General features: G+C 43.3%; 1 protein-coding gene across 1 annotated transcript; it reads right to left on the minus strand.

The window, feature by feature from the left end:
• Positions 1–1,744: 1,744 nt before the first annotated feature.
• On the minus strand, positions 1,745–9,884 carry LOC310775331 (chymotrypsin-like protease CTRL-1). The gene is made up of 6 exons (XM_083635477.1): positions 9,748–9,884; positions 9,403–9,417; positions 8,627–8,795; positions 8,228–8,499; positions 6,052–6,200; positions 1,745–4,188 (listed from the first exon to the last, which is right to left on the minus strand). Exons 1-6 carry the CDS (start codon positions 9,800–9,802, stop codon positions 3,853–3,855), a joined length of 996 nt encoding a protein of 331 aa, XP_083491603.1. The 5' UTR covers positions 9,803–9,884; the 3' UTR covers positions 1,745–3,852.
• Positions 9,885–15,545: the final 5,661 nt, after the last annotated feature.

Genomic DNA, 15,545 nt, shown 5'->3' on the forward strand with positions numbered 1-15,545 from the left:
CCATCACTTAGACATCACTGATGACATAATCACTGATGACATCATCACTGAATTTATATAGCCTCAGCCTTAGAGCAATCATCATTCGGTAATTAGGGCAATTCATCTGCCCTAATTTAAAAAGATCCGGCTCCGACAGGTCACCTGGACGGGTACTCTTTACACTTCCTGAAAGTTTCAGCCCGATCGCATGTAAAATGGCATAGCTGTGGCCGAACAAAATTCTGCTCACTTACACACACGCACGCACGCACACACACACACACACACACACACACACACACCCACAAAGAAACTTCTCTTTTTATTAGTAGATTAGTAGATAGGATTATTATAACTGTATTATTATTATTATTATTATTATTATTATTATTATTATTATTATTATTATTATTATTATTATTATTATTATTATTTAGATCTAATATTATTGTTAAGGCCATTTTTGAGGGTTTGTTCCTGCACCAATTTTCATGCCTGTGAGTCTTCTTCTAGTCTCAATGCCAGTTCTTTGATACACTACATTACTGCATGCTGCAGATCTCTCTCTGGGTTTGGGACACTACTCTCACCAAACTGGGCACGGAATCTTGGCCAGTGATTGGCATTGGCAAGTAATGGACCAATCAGCAATGACTTTGCGATCAGAGAAGCCTACCCACGTGAGACCGCCCATCTAACTGGCTCCTGCAACATTGAGCATTCGAACCACTCTCTCATTGGTGCTACGACCTGTCATCAATTTCAAACCCCTTAGACCTGCCCTCAAATACCAGCTGTGGCTGTGAAGCAGCACAGACTAATTTATGCAGCACAGTATGTGGTCGGAGAGCAGCAATTCAACATTTGAGTCTGGGGAGAGACTAGTCTTCTTCCACCCCTGCTCTCGTAGACTCTTGGGGTATTATTCTTATGTTCTTGTTCATAGCTGATAAGGGTGTAACTGTAGCTGTAACCATGTACTAAGCTAGCCCTGAGTACTGCTGCCATGGATTGCTAACCCATAACTGCCCCAGTGGGGTCTATTTCCTCCTGTCAGCTGTCTTTCCAGGCATAGGCGTCAATTTGGTATGGCAAGGTATGGCAATCGCCATACCTTGACTTCTAGTTAAATTTGAGAGAGAGAAGGAGAGAGAGAGAGAGAGAGAGAGAGGGAAAGACAGAGAGATGAGAGAGAGGGAAAGAGACAGAGTGATAGAGTGGAGAGAGAGAGAGATGTGCTGCACGTAGTGCGCTGATCAAAGCTCCCAAGCAGATGTTCCTGCCGTTGCGAAAACCAGACTGATAGCCGAACTGCATTAAGGACATAGGCTGCATCTAAACTGTGACACTCAGCCTATGTTGTTGTGATTAATTCTTCTTGAATGGATCTCCTTACATTATTCTACCAATTATGTTGTTTGTTTAGCATACCTTCAGACGGTCTTTCTTGCTTGACGGTTTTAATCCAGGGGTGGCTGGTGCATTTTTGTCCAGAGGTGCGACTACAGTACCAAAAATTGGGCTGGGTGATATGGTTGAAATCAATATAATGATAATCATAAGGATTTTTCTCAATATCAATGTTGTTCATGCTAATGTAGGTTAGGATGCTGTATTTAAACTCACTTTATGGAAATAAACAAACCCCAACAAAGGATCCTCTGACAGGGATCATTTCCATAGTGTAACACATCCCACTTTACAGAGGGTACACTTCCTCACACCTAGGTATTTTTCTTAATGAGGATTCTCAAAGTTTCCCATCAAGTTTACATTTATTCAAAACAAGCCACCATACCAGAATACAATTCAGTGCAGTTCAAACAACATACAGTGTACATTAAAGTGCCACAAAGCTGCAATGCAGTGTCAGTTTCTTCATGCACAGGATGCATAATGCAAAAAGTAATGTAATGTGGAATACCTTCTGCTAGTCCCAAGTTATCAGTGCAGTTTTAATGTGAGTAATGTGGAATACTTCTACTATTCCAAAGTTAAGTTAACTCAGTGGTTCCCAACCTTAGGGTTGCGACCCTAAGTGGGGTCGCCTGGCATTCAAATGGGGTTTAAAGTGATAATCTCTAAGATTTCAGTTTTGTTCTCTTGGGGGACACCTATGGCGATGAGTGGTAATTGCAGGTGAGATCCAAATGATGTCTTGGACTATTTTCAATAATGAAGACTACTTAACAGCCAATAGAGAGCCGCAGAAACGAGTCCGGAAATCATCGATGCTAACAGTCCTGGTTCTTCACTGTTTTCGGCTATGGGAGTTTTGAATGGGTTTTTGGCGCGATGCTTCTAATAATCTCTCTGGGCAACGCTGGCTTAATCAAACGCGAACCAGTGTTTAGTAATATCATCTTCACACACGAGGACCACTTTTACGAGTTTTGAAGCTTTTACGTGCCGTTAAAAGGGCGGCTAGCTAGCAAAGGGCTAAATGAGACTACACTCTTGAGTCGATACGTCAATAACGTCACCACTTCAAAGGACGAACACGGAAATTCTCTTTCCCTCACCTGGTTCAGCCCTGTTCAGCCCGGGGTAATCAGTGCATACATCAACAACAGTCCAGGTTGAGTGCTGACGTGACGTGGAAGCCTATGCGACAGTGTAGTTCTGGATTGGCTTAGCTCGAGCTTTTTACTTCTAGGGCTCGCATTACGCTACAAAACTCATGAAAGTGGTCCTCATGTGTGAAGATTATCCAACGGAACTCTGGTTCGCGTTTGATTAATCTTGCGTTGCCCAGAGACCGTATTTGAAGCATCGCGGCAAAAACCCATTCAAAAATCCCATAGACAGAAACAGTGAAGAACCAGGAAGTCCGGGACTTCCGCGTTCTGACTACAAAAATACGTCATCCCTGCGGCTCTCTATGCCCTGTTCACGTCATATCACAGTGCACGCCCCTTTTCTTTGAGGTTGTATAACCCATTCATTGTCATATCACAGTGCTCGCCCCCTTTCTCTGATGCTGTCTCCTCACCCATTCACAGTTTACCACACATGTGGCAATAACCAATCAGCCCAAGCTATTCCTCTCCAGCTGATCCCAATCACCTAATCAGCGTAGTATATCAGCGTCCATGATTTACTCTGTTTGCTATGTGCTGTGTATGTGCCATGTGTCATTCTCAGTTGCTGATCATCATCGCTGAAGCAGTTGTTTTCGCCCCACCTCCTCCCCTGACCACCACCATCGTCATGACTCCTGATTGAAGAATTCCCTATGGGGGATTTCCTATCCTATTCTTCACTGACGACGCCCTCTCATCATCTCAGGAGAGCATCATCATATCATGGAGTCATACACCAAAATTAATTTATATCATTAAAGCTTGTTAAACTTTCTACTAGTCTCTCATTATTGAAACAGTGTTGCATTCACATAATGTCATTGATGGAAGCAAAGGCAAAGGCTTCCATCAATGGACCATAGGCTCAATCAGTATTATTTTTATTTATTTTTATTTAGATGAACATCTTTGAGATTATAACTTTAAATCAGGATTCTGAAAATAAAGTCAGAATTCTGAGATGAAAGTCAGAATTCCGAGTGACTGTCAGAATTTTGAGAAAAAAGTCAGAATTTTGAGATTAAAGTCAGAATTCTCAGATTAAAGTTAGAATTCTGAGGGGAAAAGAAGCATACTATGTGACATCATGACATCATTGATGATGTCACTGATGATATCGACGGCGTACCGGAATTTGAATATCTCGGGTCCCTAGATTTTTGTGACGTCAAAGTAGGGTCACAAGCCAAAAACGGTTGGGAACCCCTGAGTTAACTATTAGCGCAGTTTTAAGTTGCAAGTTAAACCTCATCGACCAGCTTCTTTTTTTATGGTCTACTAACTGTGGTCAAAGGAACATAGTGATTATGAAGGCGAACAGTGAGAGCAGGTGGCTAACACCATCTGCAGAGGAGAACACAGAGGATGCTGTGGTTGTAGCTGCTGGGGTTGTTGCGTTGTTTTGGCACACAAAGCTGTTGTCTTGGTCGGTCCCACTGGAGGTAAATGTCCTAAAGGTAACATTCGCCCCAGCCACCTGAGCTGTGATCCACGTCTGGAACTGAGACACTCGGGCGTAGACCTCGGGGAAGTTTCCCGTAGCGCAGGGAACCCCGAAACTCGTGATGCCCGCCTGGATCCACACTGAGCCCTGCTTACACTGCAGAGGTCCACCTGAGTCGCCCTGAGGATGTGTTGAGAAATGGTGTCAATGTATTAGGGAAGACAAAATAGTTGGTCTTTTGCACAGCCTTTATTGGTAACATGCTGGCCGAGACACTGCCGATATTTCGCCGGAGACTAAAAACGTATCTTTTCGGGCTACACCTGGGCCCCTCCGGAAACGTTTAACTCTTATTGATTGTATGTGTTTTTATGCCTCCGGCGGCGATAGCCAGGCCGGAGGCATTATGGATCCGGGCTGTCCGTCCGTACGTACGTCCGTACGGCCGTCCGTCCGTACGATGTTTGTTATCGCGATATCTGAGGAACGCCTGGACGGAATTTCATCAAATTTGCCTCAAACATCGACTTAGACTCAAGGATGATCTGATTAGATTTTGGTGGTCAAAGGTCAAAGGTCAAGGTCACTGTGACCTCTCGAACGCCATTTTCAAGCTTGTTAACGCAATATCTCAGGAATGCCTTGACGGAATTTAATCAAACTTGTCTCAAACATCGACTTGGACTCAAGGATGAACTGATTAGATTTTGGTGGTCAAAGGTCAAAGGTCAAGGTCACTGTGACCTCTCGAACGCCATTTTCAAGCTTGTTAACGCGATATCTCAGGAATGCCTTGACGGAATTTAATCAAACTTGTCTCAAACATCGACTTGGACTCAAGGATGAACTGATTAGATTTTGGTGGTCAAAGGTCAAAGGTCAAGGTCACTGTGACCTCTCAAACGCCATTTTCCAGCTTGTTAACGCCATATCTCAGGAATGCGTTGACGGAATTTAATCAAACTTGTCTCAAACATCGACTTGGACTCAAGGATGAACTGATTACATTTTGCTGGTCAAAGGTCAAGGTCACTGTGACCTCTCAAACGCCATTTTCCAGCTTGTTAACGCGATATCTCAGGAATGCCTTGACGGAATTTAATCAAACTTGTCTCAAACATCGCCTTACACTCAAGGATGATCTGATTAGATTTTGGTGGTCAAAGGTCAAAGTTCAAGGTGAGCTCTCGAACGCCATTTTCAAGCTTGTTAACACGATATCTCAGGAATGCCTTGACGGAATTTAATCAAACTTGTCTCAAACATCGACTTGGACTCAAGGATGAACTGATTACATTTTGCTGGTCAAAGGTCAAGGTCACTGTGACCTCTCAAACGCCATTTTCCAGCTTGTTAACGCGATATCTCACAAATGCCTTGACGGAATTTAATCAAACTTGTCTCAAACATCGCCTTACACTCAAGGATGATCTGATTAGATTTTGGTGGTCAAAGGTCAAAGTTCAAGGTGAGCTCTCGAACGCCATTTTCAAGCTTGTTAACGCGATATCTCAGGAATGCCTTGACGGAATTTAATCAAACTTGTCTCAAACATCGACTTGGACTCAAGGATGAACTGATTAGATTTTGGTGGTCAAAGTTCAAGGTCACTGTGACCTCTCACACACCCAATTTCCAAGCTCTGTAACGCAACATCACAGGAGCGCCTTGACGGAATCTCTTCCAATTTGCCTCAAATGGCGATTTGGACTCCAAAATGAACTAATGGCGGAGGCATAAGTCCGCATTGCGGTCGTTCTAGTTAGTTATGTTTTCACTGTTTGCATTTTTCTGAATGAATTGTATTGAAATGTGATGTAAGTCGCTTTGGATAAAAGCGTCTGCCAAATGAAATAAAGTAAAGTAAAGTAAAGTAACTAACTATACATCAAAGAAAACTACAAAATGCCAACAAAAGGGAAGAGGACATTTTTTGTTATATATTTTGTTATATATATATATATATATATATATATATATATATATATATATATATATATATAATGGCTGATTCTGCATAAACAATAAAGCACTTGTTTTCACCTGGCATGCTCCTTTGTTTTTCTGCCCCGCACACACCATGTTGCCAGTGATAATATCACTGCTAATATCACTGTACTGGCAAGTGCACTGATTGTTTCCAACCACAGGTATCTCAACCTCCTGCAGTGTCTCAGGGGATCCCAACGACACTGTGGGAAAGAGAGTTCTCAAATCAGTCTGTCATCACAAACCAAACATTAATGTTTACTGTAGCACATTTTCACAAACCTGTATCCGGATAAGTTATCTGGATAATGGCCACATTTAAAAGCCAAGTGTAAATGGGGTGTAAGATCTGAACACAAATGTGAGCCAGACTACCTCCAGGTGTGGTCTGGCAGATCTGATGATGTTCTGATCATGATGCATTTACACCCTGCATTAACATGAGTTTTTCCTTATCCAGATAACTTATCTGGATACAGGTCACATTTAAAAACCAGGGGCCCTATTCTCCCACAAGCCTTCGGCGCTAAAACGGGCCTTAAACGCAAAAAAACGTGCCTTGCGCCTGTTTTGGGACGATATCAATATGGCTTTAGGCTGCCAAATGCGCTTTAGGCCGAATGGGCGTGGCGCAGTCCCAGAATGGGCCAAAGTGGGCGTGTCGGCGCTAACTACCGGCGTACTGATATCTTCGCACCTGGCCTACATTTAGCGCTTTGCGCCTTTGAAAACCAGGCCTATTCAGTGCGCCAGTGTCAAGGAGTGCTCTTCTGCCTCTCCCCTGTCACCCTTCTCTGTCTCTCTCTGAAACCAGGCCTATTCAGTGCGCCAGTGCTCTTCTGCCTCTGAGTCACCCTTCTCTCTCTCTCTCTGACTCCCTCGCTCAGACAGACACAACACATAGCAGCACCCAGCTTCCCATAGGAAATAGCAGTTGTAAGTTTACTGCCTGTGAATATCCACTCCCAGCATGCAATTGGGTCCTCCATTTCGCTACTAAATAGCAACCAAATGAGCCGAAATAGATATAAAAGGTAGATCTAAAATAATGTGTAATGGTAAGACAACCTGCAATTGTAGAACATTTCAATATTGGACCAAATAAAACATCGAAATGAAACACCACCCTATGTGAAACATATATGTCCTCTTGAGCCTATATATACCCCTTGTGGGTTTAATGTGATTTAGATAAGTGACAGTGGAACGCGCTGCGGAACGCGCTTCTGTGATGTGCTATACTGTGATGTCTGCTCCAATAACTTGGCCCTACTTGACATTTAGTTTTACAATAAAAACACATTTATGCAATGACTTTACATAATGTAGGGTATATTTATGTGCATCATTCTACCTGCAGCAGGGGAGAGAAAACGATATCTTTCTGGACAAACTTTCACCAATCTAATAGGCTATATTTTTCTAGCTGATGCGTTTAGAACATTATTTTCACTTTGATCTTGCTATAGTGTAGCGTATTTACATGCTTGCAGTATTGAAACTGCAGTTAGATTGGTTTGAGAAGCATAATAATATGGAATAATAGCCTATAATGCAGACAGACAGACAGACTGGATAAAGGGAGGGGGGGGGGCAGAGCGTTTGGCTTTCGTCTGGTTTTGCGGGATCACTGGAATTGGAGCTAAAAAGGCAAGCGTGCGATTCGTTTATTGCAGTTATCCAATGAGCATGACGGTGCATAATTTTACGCTTAAAAGGCGTGGTTGTAATGGTTGAGGCTGCGTCTAGCGCCAGCACGACGATATCAAGTGCGCTGGTCCACGCCCACTGATTTGAGCTGCGCCAGGCGTTCGGCCTAGAAACAGCGCCGATGCAACGATAGGGACCCAGGTGTAAATGCGGTGTTTGAGTCCTCTATGTGACACTGTACCCCGAGCCTGACTCAGAGCCTGGCAGAAATCTGATATGGAAAGTGGATCAGAATCATCGACATGAACAAAGTCTGGTCCCGAATTTAAAAGTTCAGTTCAGTGGAAGCTAAATGAAACTCCATACAAAGGACACATTTTCATTCATGTTACTGTTCCAGCTCTACCTGAAACAAGACTACCTCAGACAATAGTCCATCATCCAGGCTGGTGCACAGTGAATATCCCCATGATGATTATGGGCAGTTTGACCACAGCATACACAATGAGAACAACCCTGAATGAAACATATTCCTGAGGCTTGCTCTGCCCCAACTATACAAGCATCATAAAATACTCACCACCACTCGCAATGTTGCCCCAGCCAGTGGCCCAGCAGGTGGTAGTGCTATGGAAAAGGCTGGAGGTACCTGCTAGGCATATGGGTCTGATGTAATTGGTAAACGTGACCGGACTGCTTAGCTTCATCAGGGTGATGTCATTGTCTAGCAATGATGTCTTGTTGAAGTCGGAATGGACGATGATCTGAGAGACGTTGCGGGATACCTCGTTGGGGTTGGAGCCTATCTGATTCTGTCTGCCCATGTAGAGAGTCCAGTCAGTGACTGTCAACCTGGATGGGGGAAAAACACAGGACTTGTTCAGTCTAACTGACGAGTAGTGAGAGGAAGAGAAATCAAAACGAGCCAATGAAAGAGACTGCAGGATACTTTTTTGTAATATTCGAGCGTGTGTCTTACGATAGGATACAATGGCCTGCAGTGAGCACCCATTGGTCACTGATGAGGGTCCCGCCACAGATGTGGCTTGATCTAGGGTCGTAGTGCATGCTGACCTGCCAGGGCCACGACCCCACCACAGCATCCACACCCCCAACTATCTTTGTGTTGAGAGGTGCCACTCCACAGTCTGATAGGAGATAGAGTCATAAATCACATTCATCTGGGTTGTTTGATGATGAAAGGTTATACAGTAGGTGCAGCAGTGGAAGGGTTGGGTCACCAAGGTGTGTGTGTGTGTGTGTGTGTGTGTGTGTGTGTGTGTGTGTGTGTGTGTGTGTGTGTGTGTGTGTGTGTGTGTGTGTGTGTGTGTGTGTGAGTGTGTGTGTGTGTGTGTGTGTGTGTGTGTGTGTGTGTGTGTGTGTGTGTGTGTGTTTTATTGATACAAATCTTTAAAAAAGAAATACACCATTCAGCAACACAAGACAACATTGTATGTAAATCAACCTCATATTCTGACAATAAAATAATATCGTCTGTGTAAAGAAGAATACAATTATACATGGCCACATGATACCCCTTTCCCCAGCTGCTTTACTTGTGTTGCCAAATCATTAATAATCCAAATCATTAATAATGAATCATTAAAATCATTAAAATGAAAGTACATCTCCTTGTTTGACACCAGAGGGCATGAGAAACGATTCTGTGAGATATTCATTCACTTTTACAGAGGCTACGGGTGCCCTATATAAGGAGGTAACATCTTGATGACATTTTGACTGTACAGTACTTACCCTGAGCTGTTGACTCTGTAGAAAAGAGAGATGAAAAAATTAAACCTTAAACCTTCAATATGTTGATTTATTATTATATATATTTTTCTGTCAGCATGTCATGTCTGTCTGTCATGTTTTTTTTTAATCATTAATGGGGTAAGCAAATCATGTGGCAGAGTTGTTTTCACAACAACTGAAATGTTAGAGACTGTTGCTAGGTAACCACTCCACTTATAACTAAACCTCTATAGTTTTACGACTACATTATTTGAGAAAAGGATTTTGACATGAATTTATAATCAGATTCAAAATAATTCATTGACAGCTCTGAATAAATCAGAATTGAGTTTGCAACATACGTACCTGGCCCATTAAAGATGATAGGCAGTAGGAATATCCATGTAGTCCAAAATGCCATGCTCTCACAGTTTGTTCTGGAGATGGGGAGTCTTCTGTTCAATCCTAATCTCTCTGTTCACTCTGAACTGTCTCTACGTTACACAGAACTAACTTCAGACTGCCAGTCGACAGCCACGCCTTGCAGGAACACCTCACCAAATCAATAGGTAGGTCAGTCAGCGTCAATGTTGGAATGCTGTCATACAGGTGCTGAACTTTATGTTGTTTGGTATGTATCATGCTTCAATGAACCACAATGAAAGCCGCGTCAGCTTTCAGCTCATTTTTGATGGATGAATGTGGTGATTGGGGATTACAGATAAGTTTGGCTTAATCACGAAACCACTCTTGAATTTGTGCAAAGTGCGGGGGCCGGCCCCCATGCTTGGATCACGCCCATTTTCGATTTCGGCCTTCATTTTGATGTCAATTGCACACCTGTAAAGTTTCGTGACTGCATCTTGCATGGTGTTGACGCTATCATGTTCACAGACAGACAGACAGACAGACAGACAGACAGACAGACAGACAGACAGACAGACAGATAGACAGACAGACAGACAGACAGGCTAACCACCCTTTATGGGCAGTGGTGGCCTAAAGGTTAGAGAAGCAAGCTTGTGACCGGAAGGTTGTCGTCGGTTCAGTCCGACGACTGCATACCAACAGAGGAGCCTCTGTTGGTATGCAGAATATGTCTGTGTAACGGCGTTGTGTAGGTGGTACTTGCAGCAACCCATGTTAAGGGCTTGTCCAGGGGTGGATTCGAACTGCCGACCTTCGGCTTGGGAGTCCGACATGTTAACCGCAACGCCAAGAGAGCTAGCTCCCTTGGTGGAGCTGATTAACATGCCTTTATACCTGGGGCGTGAGTTTAACCAATCCACTCACTACCACTCGGGTCTCACGAGGAATCCGCGCTGATTCAACTCGGTTACATCTGCAACAAGATGTTATCAAGGTGTTATGGCAGGGATGTGGGCAACAATGTGTCGTGCCATGGAGGGCCATGAGTCTGCAGCCTTTTATTCCAACACTGCAGCAGATGATTGTTTGATGAGTTATTACCAGAGAGGAGGAACTAATCATGAAAACCTGCCTCTACTGGGTAACACTTTACAATACTGGTGCAAACATGTACATGAATGCATGCTTAACTCATGATGAATTAAACCATTAATTGATGCTTACCGCATCATCAACTAATGAAAGGTATGTTTGATGAACACACCGAGTCATATATGAATTACTATTAATTAAGTAGGCTATGCCTATATCATCATAGTTAATTCCTCATCAACACATACATCAACACACTGTGTTCAATAATACCGTAATTCATGTGTTAATTACCACTATTAATGTCACTTTTCCCCAACCAATCTGCATTTTCCTTCCTTCTTAGCTATGTTTTATTCCTGCTGTAATTTGCCCTGTTTTTAATATGTATATGTTCTTATTACGTGAAACTGTTTTTATATGCACTGTAAGGCGACCTTGGGTGTTCTGAAAGGCGCCTCCAAATAAAATGTATTATTATTATTATTACTATCGACATCCAGCTCCCTGCAATCGGAACTTTAGCGTTACCAGACCGCAATGCCGATAGCCCACATCAGAACCAGCTGAGCGAGGCGGTGTGCAGCGTGTCAGGGACCGGCTGGATCTAACCTCTCCCAGCCATTAGCTCGTTCATCATGGGCATTCCTTCCTCTTCGAAGCTTGGTCCACTGCAGGGACACAGAACATGTGGCCGGTGTTTTGTGCCTATCTTACCGGGTGTCTAAATGCACGACCCAGCAGGCCAGCCACCCCCTACCACTACCCAGGCTAAGAGCCTCTCTCCCGGCCCGACACCCAGGGCAGCCCCCCTACTACCACGGGTAAACCCAGCCCCACGTGACCTGCTCTCAGACCTGTTGACTAGTGAGCAGGGTCTGTCTGAGAGCAGGTCACTGGGGGCTGGGTTTACAGCTACCATCAAGCACATTATCAAATCTGCTGTCTGTAACTGTGCATTACAATCAGGGGTGTACTGTATAAATCAATGAAGGCAAACAAGGTGGGTAAACTACTCACCTTGGGTAGTTTACTCACCTCTGTATATATCACTACACCCCTGATTACAATTGATGGCAATTGTGCAATTATCTGTATAGTCATGCAAAGGTAATGAAAGTAGCTGACCATTTAGTGATTAATACAGATAACATGAATAGGCTACTTAATATTTAACTTGCTCCTGAAACCTGGTACCTCTTAGCCTTCACAAGTGCATCATGTTGGATTGAAGGACTTCTCAGTGCAATTTTCACACTTTCAAAGTCATCCTTTAGGCAGGATTGTACCCTTTGGGGGGCCGGTTCTGGCCCCCGGGCCGGATGTTTGACACACCTGGGCTAGATCTATGAAGAACTACACACATCCCATTACTCTTTACTATGCTGTGGCTTTACAGTGATGAACAAAATGATTGTTCTCATATTCTGCCAACAGTGTTTCTCAACCACTGGGCCGTGGCCCATTGGGACTCAGAGTGCCATCTAGTGGGCCTTGGATGACCTCTCACACCAAGATATCAGAAGTCGGAAAACCCTCATTAGTGTTTTGCTTGCACCTGTGTTTACCCTGCCTTTTCGACACAAAATGGCCCCCGTGAAAAGGCTCCATCACCTAAGCGGTATACTTTGTTGTTATGCCTCACTTGTGTTGTCACCTCACAGTTGCTGTGATCACCATTGACGCAGTTGTTTCGCCCCACCTCCTCCCCTGCCACCACCAACATCATGACTCCTGAAGAATTCCCTATGGGGGGATTCTCTATCCTATACATCGCTGACGCCCTCCTCTCACATCTCAGGAGGAGCGTCATCATATCATGGAGTCATACGCCAAATCTAATTTGTTTATTGTATAATTCATTTTTATTTGAATCTTCTTACTAGTCTCTCATTATTGAAATTAGTGAACATCAATAATGCTAACTGGCAGCAGCCTATCTTAAAAACTAGATGCCAATACCAGACAAGGTCTTGCCCATTGTGTTCATCGAAAGGCCATTACGCAGAGTACCTGAACCGTTGTAGTCCTCTTCAAACACTTCACCTTCTTCATATTTTCCAATTACTTTTTGATCAATGCAGTCAGTCAGAGATGAGGAACGGGGCGTGAACGAGTCATAGACAATGTCAAATGGAAAAATGTAATAGAACTGGACTTGACTGCTGTAGAGCAAGCATAAAACCTTTAAGCCCACAGCTTTATGGCACCACACCCCCACCACCCACATCCCTTAACCACTCCCCCAACCCATCCCTCCAATCCTGACTCTCTACGACTTTCCTATCGCTAGCCTCACTAAACCTCCATGAGTGCCTGAGTGACTGACTTTGCCATCCTCTGACCCCGGCCAGCGCCGTGGGAAAAACATGACAAAATGAATAGGCAGTAGCACACAATGTGTTTTCTCCAAAATGATCAAGCCAGCATATTTTACGGTCCAAATGCTCAAATCAAGTCCATAATGAAATCCTAATAAGTTTCGAAAATGTAGACTGTAGAGCCGCACGTTAGTGTGACGTCAAAGATTAGATGTCATGGCAATTTGTCATGTTATAGGTAAAAAACAACAACAATAGCGAGCACACTCAAGAATAAAGTTCAATTTAGGTGCAGGACCAAGGCGAAGTATTAAAAAAGGAAAAAGGCCAGCACTCTAGAATGTCCTTTTAGAGTTTAATGGTTAAGTACAAGCAGCAGGCAACGAACGCGTTTCAGCAAAGAGCCTTCATCAGCATTGCGCTGCGTGAGGCGGAAATGGCGTATAATATATACATAGAAAACCGGAACTACATTCAATAATTATAACAGGTACAGGTGTGTAAACACAGAATAGAGGAAGGACATGAAAACACTGTTACAAAAACTCGAAAAAAGTGAGTATTATGTATACATGTAACACTCTAAACATAGCAAACACATATTTCTACCATAGAAAATACATCTAAAAATAAAGGCCCAGTCAGAAATGCTCTCCTATAACAATCCTTCACCAAAAAGATATCCCTATATTGCCTAAACCAAACAGAAGGTTTACAAGAGCAGCATGTTAAATATGACATATTTTTAACGGTCACCCTACATCACACTTATTGTATATAATGTATATAATGTAAATAGCAGCTAATTTGCTTTATGCACCTTTGATTGATGTCCTTGTTTTGTTCTTTGAGTGTTTGCATATCCTTGTTCCTCCCTTGTAAGTAGCCTACATTGAGAGCAACATAATCAGAGTCAAATTCCTTGTATGTCCACATACTTGACCAATAAAGCTGATTCTGATTCTGATTCTAAAAAGCTGATCTCCAAGACGATATCATTTCGCTATCCTTGGTAGGACGGAACTCAGATCTCCAGGCTCTCTGGTCTTCTGTTTCACTTTGAGAGAGGTACAACAGTTGCCTAGGTCCAGACCCTGAATCCGCACACTCCACCGAGTGGTTCTGGTCTGGCATCGTGACATGTAACAGCAATTTCTCGGTTGAAAAAAACGTTCAGTCCAATGAGGACTGCAGGTGAGGTGATTGATGATTAGCCAATCAGCACTAATGCAGCGCCATGGGCGGACCTCGAGGCTGTTCCAAATCAATTAAGAACACCAATTACGGTAGGCCTACTTTGAAATCCAAACTCTTTGAAATCCAAGCTTTGAAGGCATTTATTCAAAGGTGAGATTTTTTGTTGTTGTCCAGACTGGATTATATTCAGGCAGATATGGTATGTTGGTCTCTAGCGGGGGTGTAGTGCTGTGGGAGCGCAGGGGATAGTAAAATAGTGGGGGTGTTGTTCCTCATAGGTGCGCTCCCCCACTTCTCCAGATAGCACTACACACCTGCTCTCTAGTGATTGGTTAGGGAAAATCTAATCGCCAACCTCTCGAAAATCAGTTATGCCCATTTCCACCGCTGGTATTGGCGCGCCTCTACCCGGCTCGACTCCCTTTTTTGTAGCTTTCCACCAGTCAAACACCGGGACAACCCGTGTTGTCCCGACGATCCGTACAGTACTATGCAGTTCCATGTGGTGGAAATGAGCCATTAGAGTGGAGGTGATAGACTGAAGCAGGAAATAGAGTGTAACAAGTTGACAATCCAGTCTGATATCAGGCTAGTAAAAGGCAGAATGTACAACGTATCTGATTAGCTTATTTCACAATGTCCATGCTATACACACTGCACACTGTTGGATTTTGTGTTTATTAGTTGATATTGTTCATTCATTGTGATTATTTACAAGCTGTTGAATTGTTGTGAAAATGTCAGTTTTATTATCCTCTTTTCTGTTACATCAGGGGGGAAAGCGCATTACTGCCTCCAGCAGACCATAATTAATTGTTGTGGATATCATCATTACATCATTTGTTAGCAGTAGCACTCTATTGCAATAATTATGTCCACTAGGTGCCAGTCTTTTGACTTAAACTTTACTGATTGAATTGCACTTTTTGTTGGACACTCGACAATAAAACAAATCTTTAAGTGCTTACAATCCAAACAAACAGTCAAAGATCAAACTTGTTCAAGACACTTGAGTTGATGTTAGTTCAGTCCTTGCATCAGCTGGCTTTCCCTCCATCAAACCCTCATGTCCCTCCTCTTCTCCAACCCTCCTTCAGTGCACTCCATCTTACCCAGATGAAAGGAATAACCGCGTCAGGGAAAGAAAGAAGAGAAAACAAGACATTGAATCAGAGAGAGCCATGT

Source organism: Poromitra crassiceps (assembly GCF_964638095.1).
Source record: "Poromitra crassiceps genome assembly, chromosome: 4".
Taxonomy (NCBI): Eukaryota; Metazoa; Chordata; class Actinopteri; order Beryciformes; family Melamphaidae; genus Poromitra; species Poromitra crassiceps.

Coding starts and splice junctions, on each gene's coding strand:
- LOC310775331 (XM_083635477.1), bottom strand. CDS start 9,802: ATGGCATTTTGGACTACATGGATATTCCTACTGCCTATCATCTTTAAT. Junction 8,500..8,626: donor GCAGGCCATTGTATCCTATC/GTAAGACACACG, acceptor TCCCCCATCCAG/GTTGACAGTCACTGACTGGA. Junction 6,201..8,227: donor GGGCAACATTGCGAGTGGTG/GTGAGTATTTTA, acceptor TCTTTCCCACAG/TGTCGTTGGGATCCCCTGAG.